This window comes from Diabrotica virgifera, chromosome 5 (assembly GCF_917563875.1).
Source record: "Diabrotica virgifera virgifera chromosome 5, PGI_DIABVI_V3a".
NCBI classification, from domain to species: Eukaryota; Metazoa; Arthropoda; class Insecta; order Coleoptera; family Chrysomelidae; genus Diabrotica; species Diabrotica virgifera.
The window spans coordinates 224,118,529-224,137,265 of NC_065447.1; the positions used below are offsets into that span (position 1 = coordinate 224,118,529).

The following is an 18,737-nucleotide window of genomic DNA, read 5'->3' on the forward strand; positions in this document are numbered from 1 at the left end:
AAGTTACTCTTTTTGTGTCGGTAAAATACACCGTTTTTTTTGAAATTTTTTTAAATTTTGATCAAATTCAAAAAACGAAAAAATTTCAAATCGATTTTTCTAGAAAACGGTGTATCCTACCGACTTAAAGTATGAGTAACTTTTAGTACTAGAATACCACGCAATTTAATAATCTAGTGTAAAAAATGCTAAAAAGTTAAAGACAATAAAGGTAGGCGATAAAATAACCCAGGCTACCCAAAGAGGACGCATATGACCTATTACATCTTCTATGTAATGTGTAATGTTAAATTAATAATTAATTAGTAATACTTAATATTCCTTTATTACTTTATATTACAACTGACAACTGGTACAATACATGTAATTTATCTGCTGCATTAGGCATAAATTTGTTATAGAAGTTAATTGTACCAAGAAAACTTCTAAGTTGTTTTAAGTCTTTTGGCGGGGGTGCTTCCAAAACTGCCCTAATATGTTCAGGTGTTTTACTTACCCCCACCTTATCTATGATATACCCACAATATTCTAGCTTACTGGACATAAATATGGATTTTTCTTTATTTATTTTAATGTTAAGTTCGCTTAACTTATTTAAAACAACTTCTAACGTTTTTAGATGACTGTTTTTATCCTCATTTGCGATCAGTATGTCGTCAAGATAACAATAGACATTTGATATATCTTGAAAATGAATATCCATAAACCTTTGCCAATCTAAAGGTGCTGGGGAAGTACCAAACATCATAAATGTTGGACGGTAAAAACCCCAAGGTGTGGTTAACATCATAATTTTCTGAGCCTCCTCATCCATTCTTTGATTCATATATGCCTTTCTAATGTCAATTTTAGAAAATACAGACATGGGCTTACCCTCACTATTTATTTTGGCAAATATATCCTCAATTACAGGAATTGGATGGCTCAGCATCTCTAGATATGGGTTTATGGTAATTTTATAGTCCCCACAAATTCTTACATTTTTATTTTTAACAATGGGTAATAGGAGTAGCCCAATTAACCTCCTCATTTATAACTTTTAACATTTTACCCTCTGTTACTAACTTATCTAATTCCTGTTTTACTAAACTCTCAATGGCATATGGAATCCTCCTTGGTTTACACATTTTAGGAACGGCATCTGGCTTTATTTTTAATTTACCAGGAGGACCTTTTATTTCACCAGGTGTATTGGAGAATAACTTTTTATACTTATTTAGCAATAACTGTAAATCATTTTCAAATTTATTTTTAACCTCTAAAACCTTAATATTTCTCTCACTTGCCTATTTTTTTATCAAAGGCCAGTCAATTTCAATAACATTAAGCCAATCCCTTCCTAAAAGTGGTTTTCTACCCCCCTTTTCTACAATAACTAAAGGTGCTAAATAACTTTTACCTAAAGACTTAACATTAACCTCTGTTTTGCCTAAAACTTCAATAGGTTTTCCTCCATATGCCTTGAGTATTAATTTAGATTTTTCCCATTTTAATTTAGGTAAATACATTTTAACATACCTTTCACACATCAAAGTAACATCAGCTCCACAATCAATCTCAAATAATACATCAGTACCATTAATATTTAAATTTACTTCCCATGGTTCTGGCTTTTTATCTCTCAGCTTCGTAATCTGCATAATAACACGTAAACTGCACTTCACTATGCTCACTCAAACCGTCAAATAAACCATCAAAGATGTTTTCACTTTCTTGAAAGTTTTCATCTACTTCTTCAGAGTACACTTGTAGCACTGAATAGCCTTCTTCCTCTTCTGAATTCTGTGCCTGCTCTTCTGCACTGACTTCCTTCACTTTGCGGTGATTATTAAAACTTTGTCCTTGACTTTGCCTTGCCAAGGGCTTCTTCTTATACTCTGTGCCACTTTTACTATTACAAACCAAAGCTAGGTGTCCCTTTTTCCTACAATTATGACACTCGTCATCCTTGAACCTGCAGTTTGGCTTTATGTGTCCCTTTTTCCCACAACAATGGCAAATCGTACTGGCATATTCATTCTCCTTAGCTCGATATTTAATTTTGTTAACTTCTCTACACTCACCTTTTTGTGCTACCATCTGAGACTCACTCTCTGCTAGTTCCATGGTTTTGGCAGTGGTAACAGCTTGCTGGAAGGTGAGATTTGCTTCAGTGAATAACTTCCTAATAATTGCTTGACTTCTCAACCCGTGAACAAACTTGTCTCTAAGGGCTCTATCCAGATATTTATTAAAATTACACGTTCTTGCCAAAGCTTTTAGAGCAGCCACATATTCCGTAATACTTTCTGACTCTTTCTGGACCCTTAACATGAATTTATAGGTCTCTGCTAATTCAGAATGGTCAGGTTCGATATATTCCTGCACCATTTTCACTAATTCCCCATAGGTTTTATCCTCCACCTCTTCTGGGAAGCACAACTCTGTTAATAATGACACAATATCAAACCCTACATAGGTTAACAAAAACTGGGGCCAATTGTCTTCATCAATATTATGTACTTTCATTTTGTTTTTGAAAACTTGAGTATAAACTTTCCACGTCGACTTATTGTTGTCGAATGCTGGCATATGTACATTTCCTGCGTAATTAACTAATTGATATAGCTGGAGCTGTGAAGCCTGGGCCTCCTCTCCGTGTTCTGGTTCCTCTCCCGGTTCTGACATATTCCAAAAATTGTGGACACACCCGAGACACACCAGAAGCCGGGTTTAAAATAAACAAACTGTTACGTGAAACAGATTTCTGCACGTGGATACTTTACGGACGTAACACGTAAAATTCTCGTCGCCAATATTACACATTACATAGAAGATGTAATCGAACTTTAAACTCGGCAGACGCAGGGAGTGAACACAAATTAGTCCTAGCAAAAATAAGAATGAAACTAACACCAAAACATTTTCCACAGGAAATCACCGAGGAAAAATTCAATGTAGAATCACTGTGGAACGATTCTACCAAAGAAATGTACCAAAGGAGGCTAGCACAGAAGATACAGCTGAAGCAGATAGACGACATCGAAGATATAAACGCGAGCTGGGAGAAAATTAAAAACAATATTGAAGAGGCAGCAACAGAAGCTCTAGGAAAACGCAAAGTCATACTGAACAAAAGAAACAACAACAATACACCATGGTTCAGAAAAGAAATAAAAGACAAATGTAAAGAGAAGAGAGACGCCTACATGAAGTATAAAACATCAAACACTCCAGAATCCAGAGACACCTATAGAAGAATACGAAATGAAACAAAGCAATTGGTACGAAGAACAAAAAATGAACACTGGGAACAGTTTACAAAAAGGATGGAAAGCGACTTCTACGGAACACAAAAACAAATATGGAGATTCATAAGAAACCAACGGAAAGAAATGGCAGAATTGAAGGAATACAATAACATACCAGCAAACGAATGGGAAAGATACTTGACGGAACTGTTTAAAGGAAAGGAAAATCATAATCAAAATAATAACCTACCTGAATTAAGACACGAAATTGAAATCAGTTTTCAGGAAGTAGGGGTAGCCATAAATTCACTCAAAAATAGGAAGTCACCAGGACCAGACGGAATAACCAACGAGCTTCTAAAATACGGAGGAGAAAGTATAACCCTAGAGATGACAAAACTTATACAAAAACTAATATTGCACTGCAAGATACCAGACGCATGGAGAAACAGCATAATGATACCAATGTTCAAAAAAGGAGACAAAGAAGACCCCAACAATTATAGAGGTATAAATCTACTAAACACCGCACTTAAGCTAACCACAAAAGTCCTAACCAACAAAATCAATAAACTAACAACTTTATCAGATGAACAACAAGGATTCAGATCCGGAAGATCCTGCGTAGACGCCGTATTTGTACTGAGACAAATCACAGAAAAGGCCATTGAGTACAATAAACCAGCATATCTATGTTTTATAGACCTGACAAAGGCTTTCGATCGCATCCAAGTCGAAGACGTCTTACATTTACTGTATGGAAGAAACATACCAATCAATATTATACAAACCATCGAAAACATCTACTTTCATAATCGAATACAGGCAAAGATAAATGGAAAACTAACGCAGTTTATACCAGTACAAAGTGGAGTCAGACAAGGTGACTCATTAAGCCCACTGCTCTTTAATATAATAATGGACGAAATAATAGAAGCAGTACGTAAAGGTCGTGGTTACAGAATGGGGAATAAAGAAATCAAAGTATTGTGTTATGCAGACGACGCCGCATTAATCGCCGAGACAGAAGACGATCTCCAAAGATTAACACACATCTTTAATACAACAGCCAAGAAATACAATATGATAATATCAGCAGAAAAAACCAAATGTATGACAACATCTAAATACCCACTACGATGTAAAATCGAAATTGATGGGAAAATAATAAAGCAGGAAGCAAGGTTTAGATATCTGGGAATTGATATAACCAGTTACGGAGATGTTGAAGAGGAAGTACGACAACAAAGCTTAAAAGCAAGTAAAGCGGCGGGATCTCTTAATGACACAATCTGGAAGAACAAACACTTAAGACAAGACACAAAAGCAAGAATCTATAAAGCAGCAATTAGACCTATATTAACATACACGGCGGAGACAAGGCCTGACACATCTAAAACGAGACGACTACTAGAAACAACAGAGATGAAAATACTCCGACGAATATCAGGGAAAAGTCTGTTGGATAGGGAGAGGAGCGAAAACATAAGAAGATCATGCAATATAGAAGACATAAATGGATGGGTGACAAAACGGAAACAGGAGTGGAACGAACACATTAGTAGAATGGCAGAGGATAGGATAGTACGAATAGCACGAGATAAGTCACCAAATGGACGAAGAAGTATTGGCAGACCAAGAAAAAGGTGGTGCGATAACCTAAACAATTTAGGAGGATAATATTGAAGAAGAAACAGGCTTTAAAGCCTACATACAAGAAGGAAGAAGAAGAAGAAGAACATAGAAGATGTAATATGACCGGTACTAGAAATTCGCAATTTATTCGTACTCTGGAAGATAAATAGCCGTACCAGTTTTAGTTTTTCTAAATAGATGTGTTCTAGAGGTATTAAAAAAAAACTAATTAAAAGACACCATGTTCAAAGAGCTCCAGCTCCCTTAGGAAGCCTTTTCGGGGGTGATTTGTGTTAAACCGTAATATTTTGAGCCCAGGAATCTAATAATATTTCCAATTATTAATTAAACACCCTGTATTGTTTTGTTTTATTTTATTATCTTTTATTTTGTAATAAAAATGACGATTTGTGTAATTTCAGTAAACTGTATTTGTTGTTGTTTTTTTCCTACTCTTTGTACCTACGCTTTGTCTATAAAATTGTAAAATTTTCAGTGACAATAAAGTATGGTGTATTCCACGAATACACGACTGTTTTGGATTATCGGGACAACGAATATTTTACTGTGCAATATAAGAAGTACGAAAGTATTTTGCTCTAATAATAACTCCAATAAACAACAATATAATTTGCAATTTACTTTCGTTCTTCATATTTTGCACAGTAAAATATTCGTTGTCGCGATAATCCAAGAGGGTCGTATATTCGTGGAATAGGGTATATATTTCTATTCTATTCTATACACGCGTTTTTGCTGCTTTTGTTGAACATTTTTTAGCACTATCCCATATCAGTCGTGGAAAAGGGCCCCGCGATAAACTTTGATAGGGGGCCCCTGTGGGGCTAGCTACGCCACTGGTACTTTTCATATTTGAGTACAGAGTACCGAGTACATTGCTCAAAAAAAGTACTCAGAGTACAATACTCAAAAGTACAATTACCCGAATTTCTCAAGTACCTTACTTATTTCGAGTACATTCGAATATAGAACCCGAAAAAAAGTAAGAAGGTAATAATTATTAGGGAGCGGATTTATATGCGATCAATTTTGATGAAATATGCGCATACATATGCAGTAAAAAATTTCGAAATACATATGCGCAAGGTATGCACAAAAATTCTAAGAATGCGCATTTCTTGAAACTTCATATTTTCTGATCTAGGTATTCTAGTGGGTTTTATAAAAATATTATCTTTCAAATAAAAGCATTATTTTTTATACATAGGTACGCAACAGGTAGAATTTTGAAAGTATCTATTTAGAATAAAACACAATATGACTACATACATAGATACGTCTTCGATTATAATTTTGATGTGATAAAATATTGTTGTAACTTGAAGGACTCCTTTCAACACCAAAAGTGGTAATTGTGGCGTATTTAAAATAACTTGTTAAAGCCGAAAATTCTACACCAAAATCAATTTCAAAATTTGTTTCAAACGATTTTCTACTGTCAATGGATAACTGCACAACTTTCGAATCGCTCATCTTTTTGAATTTTGACTTTCTGTCCTGACGTGTTGTGTGACCGAAAATTTTCGCTGAGATGGGATCTACGACAATAACACGTACTTTTTCAAATTGTTTAAACTTTGAAATTTGAGGATGCAGTCAAATATTATTTATTAAAGAATGAACAGGAAGAAAGCAATCTTAAAACCTATGTTGGTGTAAAGAAGCTCGGGATAGATTCTGATCCAGGAATAAACCAGGCTAGAGTCTTTCTGCATAATGCACTATTCACTTCACAGAAGTACTTTTACACAAAAACTAAGCATTCGGATTGACCGACTAAAAATAAGTGGCTAATTTTACTGGCTGATTTACTTTCCCCTTTAGCAAATTATTACCCATTATTAGCATTATACCCATTTTAGCAAAACCAACGGGTGTTTTCATACATTTAATAACAGTGGCGTCGGGCCGGGGGGGGCACGGGGGGCTCGTGCCCCCCCCCAACATTATGCAAAAAAAGAAAAAAATAATATAAATTATCTTTAAATTACGTATATGTATACACTAAAAGTTACGAATGAATAACTAATATAGATCCCCCGTTAGTCTATTTTTCTGTATGCATCTAATTTGATTCTGTGTGTGTAAAGTATGCGCGTGTTTCAACTAAATTTACAAGTGCCGGTGAGCCGACTCTGGCCGGTTGCGCCCGAGCTGGAGCAGCCGATCGAATGCACCCGAGCCCAGCCGACGCCTGGCGGAGGGATATCATACCAGCTCAGTGCGCGTGTGTTGTGTTGTGTAGGTGGTCGCCACGTTTTATTCGTTCAATAAGCTTATTGTTACTAGCTGAGCTGCTATTGTTTGTGTAATTTTTGCGGATGTTCGTTTGTTATCATGTCTAAGAAACAGTCCTCTGTACTAACATTCTTTAAAAAACTTGGAAATTCAAGTGAAAGTGTAAATGAAGATAGACATTTAGCGGGAAGTAGCACTGGAGGTAGCGTTGGTGATGAATCGCCATCTTGTTTACGCCCAGATCGTGATGCTACATTCCAGGGCGAAAGTAGAGATCCTTCATTGGGAGTACAAAGTGCAGATATTGCAAAAGGAGCATTTCAGCCTGTTGATTGTTTTAAGGTAAGCAAGATTCAATCCAAATCGAGGCAGTTCAAAGAATCCTGGTACAGTGAATTTAATTGGGTCGAATATAGCCCCATTACAGACGCTGCATTTTGTTACCCATGCCGACTATTTTGTCAACATAAGTCTGGTCGCGGGGAGGAGTCATTCACTAAACTGGGCATGAACAATTGGAAGAAAGCTTTGGAAAAATTCAGGAAACATGAGAAGAGTGAAATGCATCAAAAATCTAAACAGTTTCTCAATGAGTATAGAAAAGCAGGAAGCACGGTAGCAGATTCGTTGTCCTCGGCACATACTAAAATGGTTGAGATGAATAGGAGGTATTTAAAATTCATAATTGAAAACATCATATTCCTTGGAAAACAGAATCTTGCCTTAAGAGGACATGATGAGAGTACTGCTTCATTTAACAGGGGGAACTTTATAGAACTGCTAGAACTGAGATCTACTGAAATGGAGGAAGGAATCCAAACATTAATGAAATCCCCAGTCCATTCATACAAAAGTGCCCAGGTACAAAATGAGATAATAGATTGCATAAAAAGTGAAATGCTTCAACAAATTGTCCAAGAGGTGAGTGAGGCTTTGGCCTACTCAATTATTTGTGATGAAACTACGGATATTTCAACCCGTGAACAGCTTAGCATTTGCATTCGATACATTACTAAAATAGATGGACACATTAAAATCAATGAAAGGTTTTTGGGCTTCGTTGATGTGTCAGACACTACTGGTGAAAATTTACATCACACTATTAAACAGTATCTGCAGCAGTTGGGTATAAGCTTAAATAAAATGCACGGCCAGGCATATGATGGAGCTAGTAACATGAGCGGCAAATTCAAAGGTGTTGCCTCAAGGTTCCAAGAAGAAGAGCCTAAAGCTTTGTACACACACTGCCATGCCCACTTGCTTGATCTGGCTGTTCAGAGATTTTGTGAAGAAATAAGACAGCTTCGGAATTGCTTATCCATAGTAAATAACCTGTATAACTTAATTAATGCATCAGCTAACAGGTTTTCAATATTTGAATCAATATGTAAGCAAAGCGGAGAAACAAAAATGAAAAGACTGGTGAGCTTGTCTCGAACTAGATGGACAGTTCGACACAAAGCAATCCATGTAATTCTAGAGCAGCTCCCTGAAGTGTACGAAACTTTGGAAGTTATTGCAAACGATGTATCAAATCGTAAAATTGCAGCCGAAGCTGATGGTCTAGCCAAACAAATCAGCACATTTGAATTTGTATTCAGTTTAAAACTATTGCACAGCGTTTTGAGTCAGACTGATATACTCTCCAAAGAACTGCAGAGTGAATCTCTTGACATTTCTAAGGTTTTTGCAAAAGTTGAATCAGTCATTGACTGTTTAAAACTGGACAGAAATGATGATGGCTTTATTCAGATGTGGAATGAGTCAGAAGAACAGTGTAACAAATATAGTATGAAAGGTTTGTCAGTTGAAAGGGCTTCACTACCACGCAAACGGAAGATTCCGAAAAAACTTGAAGCTAGTAGTAGCTCTTCAGATGCTGCATTTCATCAATCACCTGAACAGATGTTCAAGACTGACATTTACTTTGCTGCTTTAGACACAGTAATTGTAAACTTGCAATCTCGTTTTTCCAAGAACGATTATGATAAAATCAACTGCATTGCCCAGTTACTATTTAATTGGACCGAAATTGACAACAACGCTGTTATGGCAATCCAAAAGTTTTATAACTTGTCTTTAAGTTTCTCTGCACATCTTAAGTTTTTTCACTGTTATGCAAAGAACAATTTTGTCAAAACAGACAAAGCAACCACAAGAGTAACGTTCCAAGAGTTGGCTGATTTTTTTATTGAGAATGATCTTCAAGTCAGTGCACCAGATGTTTGGCAGCTACTAGAAATATCACTTTCGTGGCCTATCACAACAGCAAGCGCAGAAAGATCGTTTTCTACACTACGAAGGCTAAAGACATTTCTTCGAAGCACCATGACAGAAGACCGCTTAAGTGGGCTTGCCCTGATGTCTATTGAGCAAGAATTGACGTCTGAATACATGAAAGATAAAAAACTAGATCTGTTAGTTGGCAGATTTTCAAATCTAGCCGATAGGAGGCTAATGCTTCATTAGAACTAACGAAAATTGGTTCGTTGAAAACCATTACTGTAGTTCTGTTCACCTTAAAACTTTGTCTTGTACACAAATTTGTTTTTGTGTTATAAATGTCCATGCAGTTATGTCTAGAATAGAATAAACTTGTATATTTTGAAATTGAGTCTTTTTACAATCCATCAATATAGTAAAAATTGATTAAAACCAATGTTTAACAAAAATACACATATACTTTACTTTAGTTCTTAAGTGGTAGTTTTCAAAAAAGTTTCCACGGGACCACCACTCCCCCCCCCCGTAGACCCCGTGCCCCCCAAATTATTAGGTCACGCTACGCCTATGTTTAATAATGTCCTCTCTAATAATAACATCCTCTCTTATTAGTCCAGGATAATAAGGTTTTTTCCATGGCACTTGAACAGCCAAGGGTACTGAAGCGTTTTTTCGATAGGTAATACCTATAAGAGCAAATTGTAACTATTTCCTGCGTAGGATCTATGGCGACCATTTTTATTTATAAACAATTAAGTGTCAAAAAAATGGCATTTTTCACTTTTTTTTCAAATCAATGGAAAACAGGGAAACTTATGGTTTTTTTAGTACAAATATCTTATATCTTCGAGATTATGGAAAAAGCTTTAAAATGACGTATTACAAAGTTTGATATACTCATTTATTGTTAATATAATTGCGAAAAAAGGTCGGAATTGCAAAAAAAATTATTTTCGCAATAACTGTTGTGAAAATTATTGTACAGCTTTGAAATTTTTGTCAAATAAGGGTTCTTTGGTGCTTAATATGCGATAAAAATTTCAAAGCGATTCATTCAATTGTTTAAATTTTATTCAAATTGTTTATCCCAGAGAGCATTTTTTTGCAATAACATAAGTCAGAAGAAAATGACGTTAGAACCATTCCACAGGTGTCAAATGAAAGAGCATGAGCTATATTTTCAACTTGGTTTAAAAAAAGTGAATGAAAAATGCATTTATTAGTAATAAATAATTATGCAAAAGTATCGTAAATATTTCCTTATAAACTTTTTATTTTGTTATATAAGAAATTATACATATTTATTACAATTTTTTATCAATTATGATATAGATAACATTGCTTAAGTTGTGCACTTAAAACAGGGTAAAAAAGTTAATTTTTTTGGAAAAAGTTATTCAAAAAGTTAATAAAGAAAAATTGACGATACTTTTGCATAATTATTTATTACTAATAAGTGCATTTTTTATTCAATTTTTTAAACCATGTTGAAAATGTAGCTCATGCTCTTTCATTTGACACCTGTGGAAAGGGTGTAGGGTCATTTTCTTCTGACTTATGTTCCCAAGCAGCAAGAGTTAGTCGAATATACGTCGATACTAAGTCATTTGTAGACCTTGACGTCGATCGACCTTAAAACGACATCGATTAGGTGTCGATTTGTAGACGTCTTTTCGACATCATAATATAGACGTTGATTTAACGTCGATTGTAGGTCGGTAGAGGTTTTCAAAATTTATCGACCAAAAATGAACGTTGAAAAGACGTTATGAAAGTAACCATCAATATTATAGTTATTTGATATAGAAATATCTATAAATCAAACTGAAAATAGACATTAGACAAACGAATGCGTAGGTACTCTATATAATGTACCAATACTTCGCGCGTCAATTCTAAAGTTTAGTTCAAAGTAAAAACACAGTAAAACACCAGAGGTACAAAGCAAAACAACATTATTTTAATCGTTAGACCTATAAATTTAATATTAGTACCTATAACAATGATTTCACTCATCGATCTTCAAAAAACTTATCATTAAATAAATTCAAATTTTGCGCGAAACATTCTCATTGGGTTGTCATAACGGCGCAAAACGTCCTGTCCACAGAATATCGAGTTCATTTTTTTAACCAATCAAATTATTATTACTTTGAAATACTATGTAGTGATTGGCTAAAAAAAGTCTTGCCGCTATCTGTGTATTTTGGATGACAATTGACGTTTTTGACAGTCAAAATAAACAAAATGGCTTTGTTGTTTATGGTGGTGTATGCCGTCTTCCGTTAGTTTACGTTTGTTTCCTGTTTTTCTTGATCCATTGTGTTCAAGGAGTTCGCTTTTTTCCATCCATTGGCTCCTTGTTTATTAAATTAGTTTATATTTGGATTATTTCTTGTTTTAGGTAAGTCTAATTTTTAGAAATATCATAACTTAAAAAGTGAGGTATATTTTTTCACTTCTACTTACGAAAATGAACTTCAACTGGTGAAATACATTTCACTGACTAATCTCTGTAGACAATATTATGGTGGGTGAATATGAAAAAATAGTAATAATCAGGAACATTACACATGTTTGTCTTAACAAAATATCATTTTTACAGCATTTTTCTAAATAACCCTATTAAGAATATATACTTATTTTGTTTAAAACATTTTATAACTACAGTGGAACCCCGATCAGTCGGCCCCCGATAACCCGGAAGTCCGGCTAACCCGGACCGATTTTCATCAGACAAAACAAAAATTTTTTCACTTCGACTGAGTTTTTTACCAAGAAATAAACAATACTCTATACAACTGTATGTAATTTAGATGTACTGTGCATATGGATTTCATGTTTTGTCATTTATAATGGAGTTTATCTCTAAGTATACCGTATTTTATTAATTTTTACCATATTCTCCGGCTAACTCGGATTTTCGATAACCCGGATCGGCCGCGGTCCCGATTAATCCAACTTATCGAGGTTCCACTGTATTAGTATTAGTAACAAGATAAAATAGTCAAGAAAAATTAAAATACAGTTTTTTTCTTCACAATTATGTAGGTAAAAATGTATTCTGTAATAGAATTTAAACAAGAAGAAGATGGTGGTGGACTATCTATAGTAAATTCAACTTGGTTGACACCTAGAAAAACTGAAGTACGTTGGCCCCCTATAAAAGATAACCTTCAATTTAAAAAAGTGCTACGCAAACTAGAACCTGAAATTGATGAAACTTGGAAGATATATGGTGTCCAGAAAATTTTTTATTCAACAGGTAATGATAATAATTTAGCTAATTAAAACACAAAGGGTGTCTCACTCACGCAATCTAGTGTAGACATCAATCACTATTTGGAAGTCCTTTTGCAAATTTTGCCACCACGTTTGTCTGACGTTCGAGTCTGCTGTTCCCATTTCTCTTGTTTTCAGCTTGAAAGGATTTCTAAATAGTGATTGGTCTTTACATTGTGCTTTAAATCAGCTTAAAATGTCAGAAATCTTACCAATCCCAGGCACAATCTCAGAAATCCTCAAATATATATTTGAATCTCTCAATCTATTTCGAAAATATGGTGACAATATCACAAATCTAAGCTCGAAGTATGTTTCTATCGTCTCCTGATGATGTTGACATAGTCAACGAAATGTGTTTTGGTTAATGGTGAACTCTTTGAATCAGTTTGAAGAAAACTAAAGGTTTCAGGCTCAAGATTCTTCATAAATTTTCATGAATCTTGTAAAAATGCTTCTAATCTCACAATATCCAATCTGGTGTACACATTCTGTTGAAGCGAAACACCCCTTGTCAGAAGATTGTGTGCCATAAATATGCTTAGCATAATTTACAAAAGTATAAGGCAAAAATTTAATTGCGATTTGTCATTTTTCATTTGTGGTAGTGTAAGTGAAAATAGTGATACCAGTAAAGTTATTTTAACCCTTTTATTACCCCGTACGTTTTTAGATGATTTTGAAAAGGCCACAAATAAATTAAAAAGAGCAGAAATAACATCTGATCTACAAACTGATCTTGAGGATGATAATACCAGACCCAGAAGAAAGATCCTGAAACGAAAATTTAGTTCGGATGAGGACAGCAACGACCAGGTTTCGCTATTTAAGCCTGGCAAAAAGTCGAAGCAAATTTTACCACGGCCTCCACCTGTGGGAATTAATAAACTCTATACAAATCCAAGAGGTTAGTGATGCTAAGATTTACATCAATATTAATATTTTAAACACAAACACTTGTTTAACAATTTTAAACCTAAATTATTATTTTGTACATTTGATGATGCCAGCATATTATTGTACAGTGTAGTCCGTAAGAATTTTCAGTGTAAAAAAAATAGATAAAAATTAACTAGTGGTGTGTTATGACACAAGGTACTTTCCCTCAAAGTCTCAAAGCCTCTTAAACTCCATTAACGTTAGCCTATGAGTTTAATAATTTGAAAAATAGACTGTATTGATCTACTAAACATAATAGAGATTGTTTTGTTTAAATTTCATTAGTTTTTATGAATTTTTTAAATATTTTTTAATTTTCAAATGTCTTTAACACCCCGTTAACGTATGTCAGTGGGTTTATTATGTGTGATAAATAGTTTTTCCAAAAAACTAATCAGATCCAGATTTTCACATAGTTGATTTTTGGTCCAAATTTTGTAAAAATCTGTTTAGCAATTTTTGCTAAACCGTTGACGAAAAATTTTTCCACAGACCCACATTGAAAATCAATGAAAATCCCGAAGTCGAAATTTTACACCATCACAATACTTCGCTTCGATAATACATATCCTATCTAAGGATAGGATATGTAAAATTGAGGGAAAGTAAAAATTGGTCTGTTGTAGGATTTTCTTCCAAATCATTAATCAGCTAGACAATAATTAATTTATCCATTATGAACCTCACTGGTATCATAAAGTATTAAGGGAGTAATAAATAAAATTGTAGGATCGTCTCAAGAATTGGAATCTGGGACAGATGAGTCTGACCCTGGCATACCTTCTGGCTCTCAATTTATGAAAAGCATATCCACACCAAGGGATAAGTTATCATTTCAGATATCTACACCAAAATCTTCATCGTCTTTTGGTAGGCAAGAAGCAACTGAAATACAAACACCGACTCTGAACGAGTCTCTAAATTTTGATAATAGTCTTCAGGATACAAATGGTAAGTTCTTTTATTTATGGGAGTAATTTTGCACAACACTACCTTATTGATTTGCCAAAAATATTGTTGGTTTAAAGCACACAGTAAAAATTGACTTGAAAAAGCTTTCAATAGTGTAACAAATCATCTAATTTTTATAGTTGTTATTACTGATACTATTAATGTAAATGGTCAAATTGTGTTTTCCCCAAACTTACAATTTTTTATGGGCATAGGTACAACCAACGATATAGGTACACAATGTTAGCATGCATTCATTATAAGTATCAATGAATAATTGCAAAAAACTAATGGAAAACCTTCTGTACTTTATTCAATGTGTTGTAAATATGTTTTGTTTCTAGGATTGAAGGTTCTACTTAAACATATATTAACAATTAAGGAACAGAACAGAAAAATTCTAAATATTTTGGAGAAATCAAAACCATTTGAAAATTCAGATTTACCTGATGACTTCAAAATAAAATTGCCAATAGAATCCTTACAAGACCTGGAAGAACTAGAGATATATTTGACAGAAGAAGAGAACTTCAACACTTTTGTAAGTTGTATAAATCTTGTACCCAATTGTAGAAATTAAGAAAATTTAAATTTTTTGCTGATTTGTTTATAATAGAAAATTATTCCCTTATTAAACTTTCTTTGTATAAATTAAAAGAAATTAGTTGCACCTAAATGTAAAAATACTTTTTTTAATTTATATTTTTTTAGAAATCATACTGTGCCTCAATTTCAAACCTGAAAGATGTTACCCAGAAGAATAATAGGATATTAAGATCTCTTTTGACAGATAATATTGCGAAGCATTTTAATTACTTCGGTAACAACCGGCGGCAAGACAGAGTATCAAATAAGCGACCATTTAATCAACTGCGCTTAAACAAAGTGGTTCTAGGTGAGTCTTGTGGTTTCAATTTTTTTTGTTTTTTATTAACTTGCTTCGATTGTAAACACGGATTGTGAAGAAAATAAGGAAAGGTGTTTATACAGGGTGTTTCATTCTAAAATAGACATACTTTAACTACAGATAGGGCATGCCTAGGTGTTTTGCAGAAGGTTCATATTTAATGGGTTGTACTCCTTTAATAACTTGAGGTATAGGGCATTTTATCTATTTTGCCCAGTTTTTTCTTTCCAACTGCCTTGTATATTGTTTTTTAATCTTTTTTGGTCTTGATCTTTTTAAATTTCCAAACCCAGATTTAAAAGAAAAGTTAAGAAATTATATTTTGTGTGAATGGGTTGCAATATTATTTGCAAAGAGTGAAAAAACTCATTTTTAGTACAAACAGTTTTAGTCCGTATTGTGTAATTATGTTTCTGAATGAAACAACCCATATATTGTATATTTTTTGATACACTGAATTTTATTTTTATTATAGATGCGGTAAAACAAGGAACTGACTTTACAACTCATGAAGTTGAGAACGCTATTAAGCGCTGGTTAAAACATGCTCCTAACCGTAACAAGAAAAATTACTAATTTGGAATTGTTTTAATTTTAGTTTTTTATTTGATTAAACATGCAAAGGTTTTATAAAGAAACTGTAGGTGAACGCCAAATGTGTAGGAGGGTGGCTAAGGAACTTAAAAATACGATTGAAGGTCTTAATAGTAATTTAAATCAGGCTTCTTCCCTTGTTAGTAAAACAGTAGTACATAGTGATACCGTTTAGTAAGTTTTTAAGGATAAGTATAAAATTTGCAAGATGTTGATGTATAAAATGTAACATCTTTATTTAAAAATAGTCAAAAAATTTAAAAATAAAAATATTCTCGATTATGTTCAAAAAAATTTAAATTTTTTGACTATTTAAAAAAGTATGTTTTACACATCAATATTTTGCAAATTTTATGAAAAAGATTATTATTAAAAAGTTATATTTATTAAAAAAAAATACTTATGACCATTCAAATATTATTTTTAAATAGCCATGGGGATGTGATTCAAGATTTTCAAAAAGATACATTGTCAAGTATGATACATCACTAGATTTGAAATTTTATGAAGAACAATATTGTCACAAAAAAATTATCTCATTTCCTGTTAAACCGGAAGTAATAATTGAAGCACCGCCAAAAGCTGAATATTTATGTGATTTCAAAATAATCGGTTTATTAACAAAAAAGTTATTCACTGTTACCTGATCTCGTCACCAGGTATATCTTAGCCACCCTACCTGCCATTTGCTTTACAAAGTTTCTTGTATTTTATATTCATCTGTCATTTTACAAAGTTTTTTGTATTTTATATAATAAAAGTTTTGACAGAGTTTTTGATTTCTTTATTATTTGACACAGGTTACGTTTGTTAGAGCAGCAGTTGCTAATCGGAAGACACATGCCCTGTTTATTTTTTAACTTGAAAATGCTAAAAATGAACTGCATGTACATCCAATTGACGACTGAAAGCTGCCATTCGAAGAAACTATACCTGCCATAAATAACTGCCAACGTCTATTGTACGTCTATATAACGTTATCAGTGAGGTATATCTCGTCGTCGATTAAACGTCATAAGTCGACGTCGTTTCAACTATGACATTGTGCCGTCGAATTCACGTTGAACCGACCGTTGTTTCGACGTATTTGGACGTCGAGTAGTGACGTACATTCGACGTCTCTTCGACTGACTCTTGCTGCTTGGGTTATTGCAAAAAAAAATGCTCTCTGGGATAAACAATTTGAATAAAATTTAAACAATTGAATGAATCGCTTTGAAATTTTTATCACATATTAAGCACCAAAGAACCCTTATTTGACAAAAATTTCAAAAATTTAATATTATATGTGACACATGACAGAAGCACAGAATTGGCGATTCGGATTAAGATCGCAGCGCCAATCACAGTACGCGCCAATGTGGTATCAAATTGAACCGAGCTAAGGGCCGTTGTGAAGTTAGTCGTATATTGATGACAGTTGAGGTTATGGTTTCATCGTGAAAGAAGAATGACCCAACGTGAAAGAAGAAAAGGCCCTTAGCTCGGTTACTGCAATATCCCCCAGAGGGCGTATTGCTTAGGACGAGATGCCAATAGGGCTTTTCATTCACAGTCATTTGTTTCGAGCTTCTGTCATATCTCGTATAATCCGTAAATATTATACACAGATCAAGGTTCATAAATAGACAGGTTGCATGGTAACTTTCCACCAATCAGCGTCGATAATCTAATGGCGGGAGTGACGTCACCCAGAATGCTGCATTCAAATTCATTCACTTCACTCATTGAAATGAACTCGGAAAGTAGGAATGTATTGAAAATATGTATATTTAAAAAGAAATACGTTTGGATTTTTAATGACTATTTATTTCATATATTCTTAAAAAATGTGGTAGATACCTGTAGAGTTACAAAAATCATATAATATAATTGCAATTAAATATATTATGCAGTAGAATAGCATTACTACATACTTAATTAAAGCAGAAGTAGCTTCTTTCTTGTGTATATATGGGACTAAATCATTCAAATATCCTAGGTATATTGCATATTAATAATGGGTTGAATACAATTTACTTTTTTAAATGATTTTGAGTAGGTATATAATAATTTTGAATTGGGGATAATGCATGTATTAGTACATTATTATAAATTCCTCCTAACATGTAAACCATGGTGAAAAAGATATTCAACTAAAGATTTATGTATCAAAACTAGTATTTTTTCCCTTAAGAGCATCTGATTACGTTAGGTACTGGATTATAATATCTAAAACTATTAAAACATTATGATTCCATTCAATAGGTACCTCTGAAGTTTTACATTAACAGTAAATTATAAAAAAATACAATTTCAGTGCAATAAAGGGAATTTTCCCCATTTTATATATTCATTTAAGGCGGCTGCACAATTGCCCGGGAACGGGAACGAGAACGGAAACGGGAACGGGAAAAAAGTTAACCTCTATGTAAATTAATGTTGTAGATGCACAATAACCGAGAACGAGAAGCTGTCCGGTAACGGGAACGGGAAAGTTGACCATGTTTCAACTTTCTCGTTCCCGTTGTATTCCCGGAACCAATCAGAAGGCAGTATTAAAAATACTGTCAAATGCCCAATAAAAATTTGTTATTAGAAGTGTGTGATCAAGTTTTATTGACAATTTTTATACATTTTGCAAGTAGCAATTTGTCGACGCGACAACGTTGTCTACCGCGTGGCAACGTTTTGTTACAACGTTGTTATTGCCTAGAAGACGACCCTATTCTGCACTA

The 18,737-nt window shown here is 33.8% G+C and overlaps 1 protein-coding gene across 1 annotated transcript; it reads left to right on the top strand.

Annotated features, from left to right (window-relative positions):
• The first annotated feature begins 11,583 nt into the window (after nt 1-11,583).
• Nucleotides 11,584-16,320, top strand: LOC126884688 (uncharacterized). Its single transcript, XM_050650760.1, has 7 exons — nt 11,584-11,751; nt 12,399-12,612; nt 13,303-13,536; nt 14,298-14,519; nt 14,864-15,060; nt 15,231-15,414; nt 15,902-16,320. Exons 2-7 carry the CDS (start codon nt 12,405-12,407, stop codon nt 16,000-16,002), a joined length of 1,146 nt encoding a protein of 381 aa, XP_050506717.1. The 5' UTR covers nt 11,584-11,751; nt 12,399-12,404; the 3' UTR covers nt 16,003-16,320.
• Nucleotides 16,321-18,737: the final 2,417 nt, after the last annotated feature.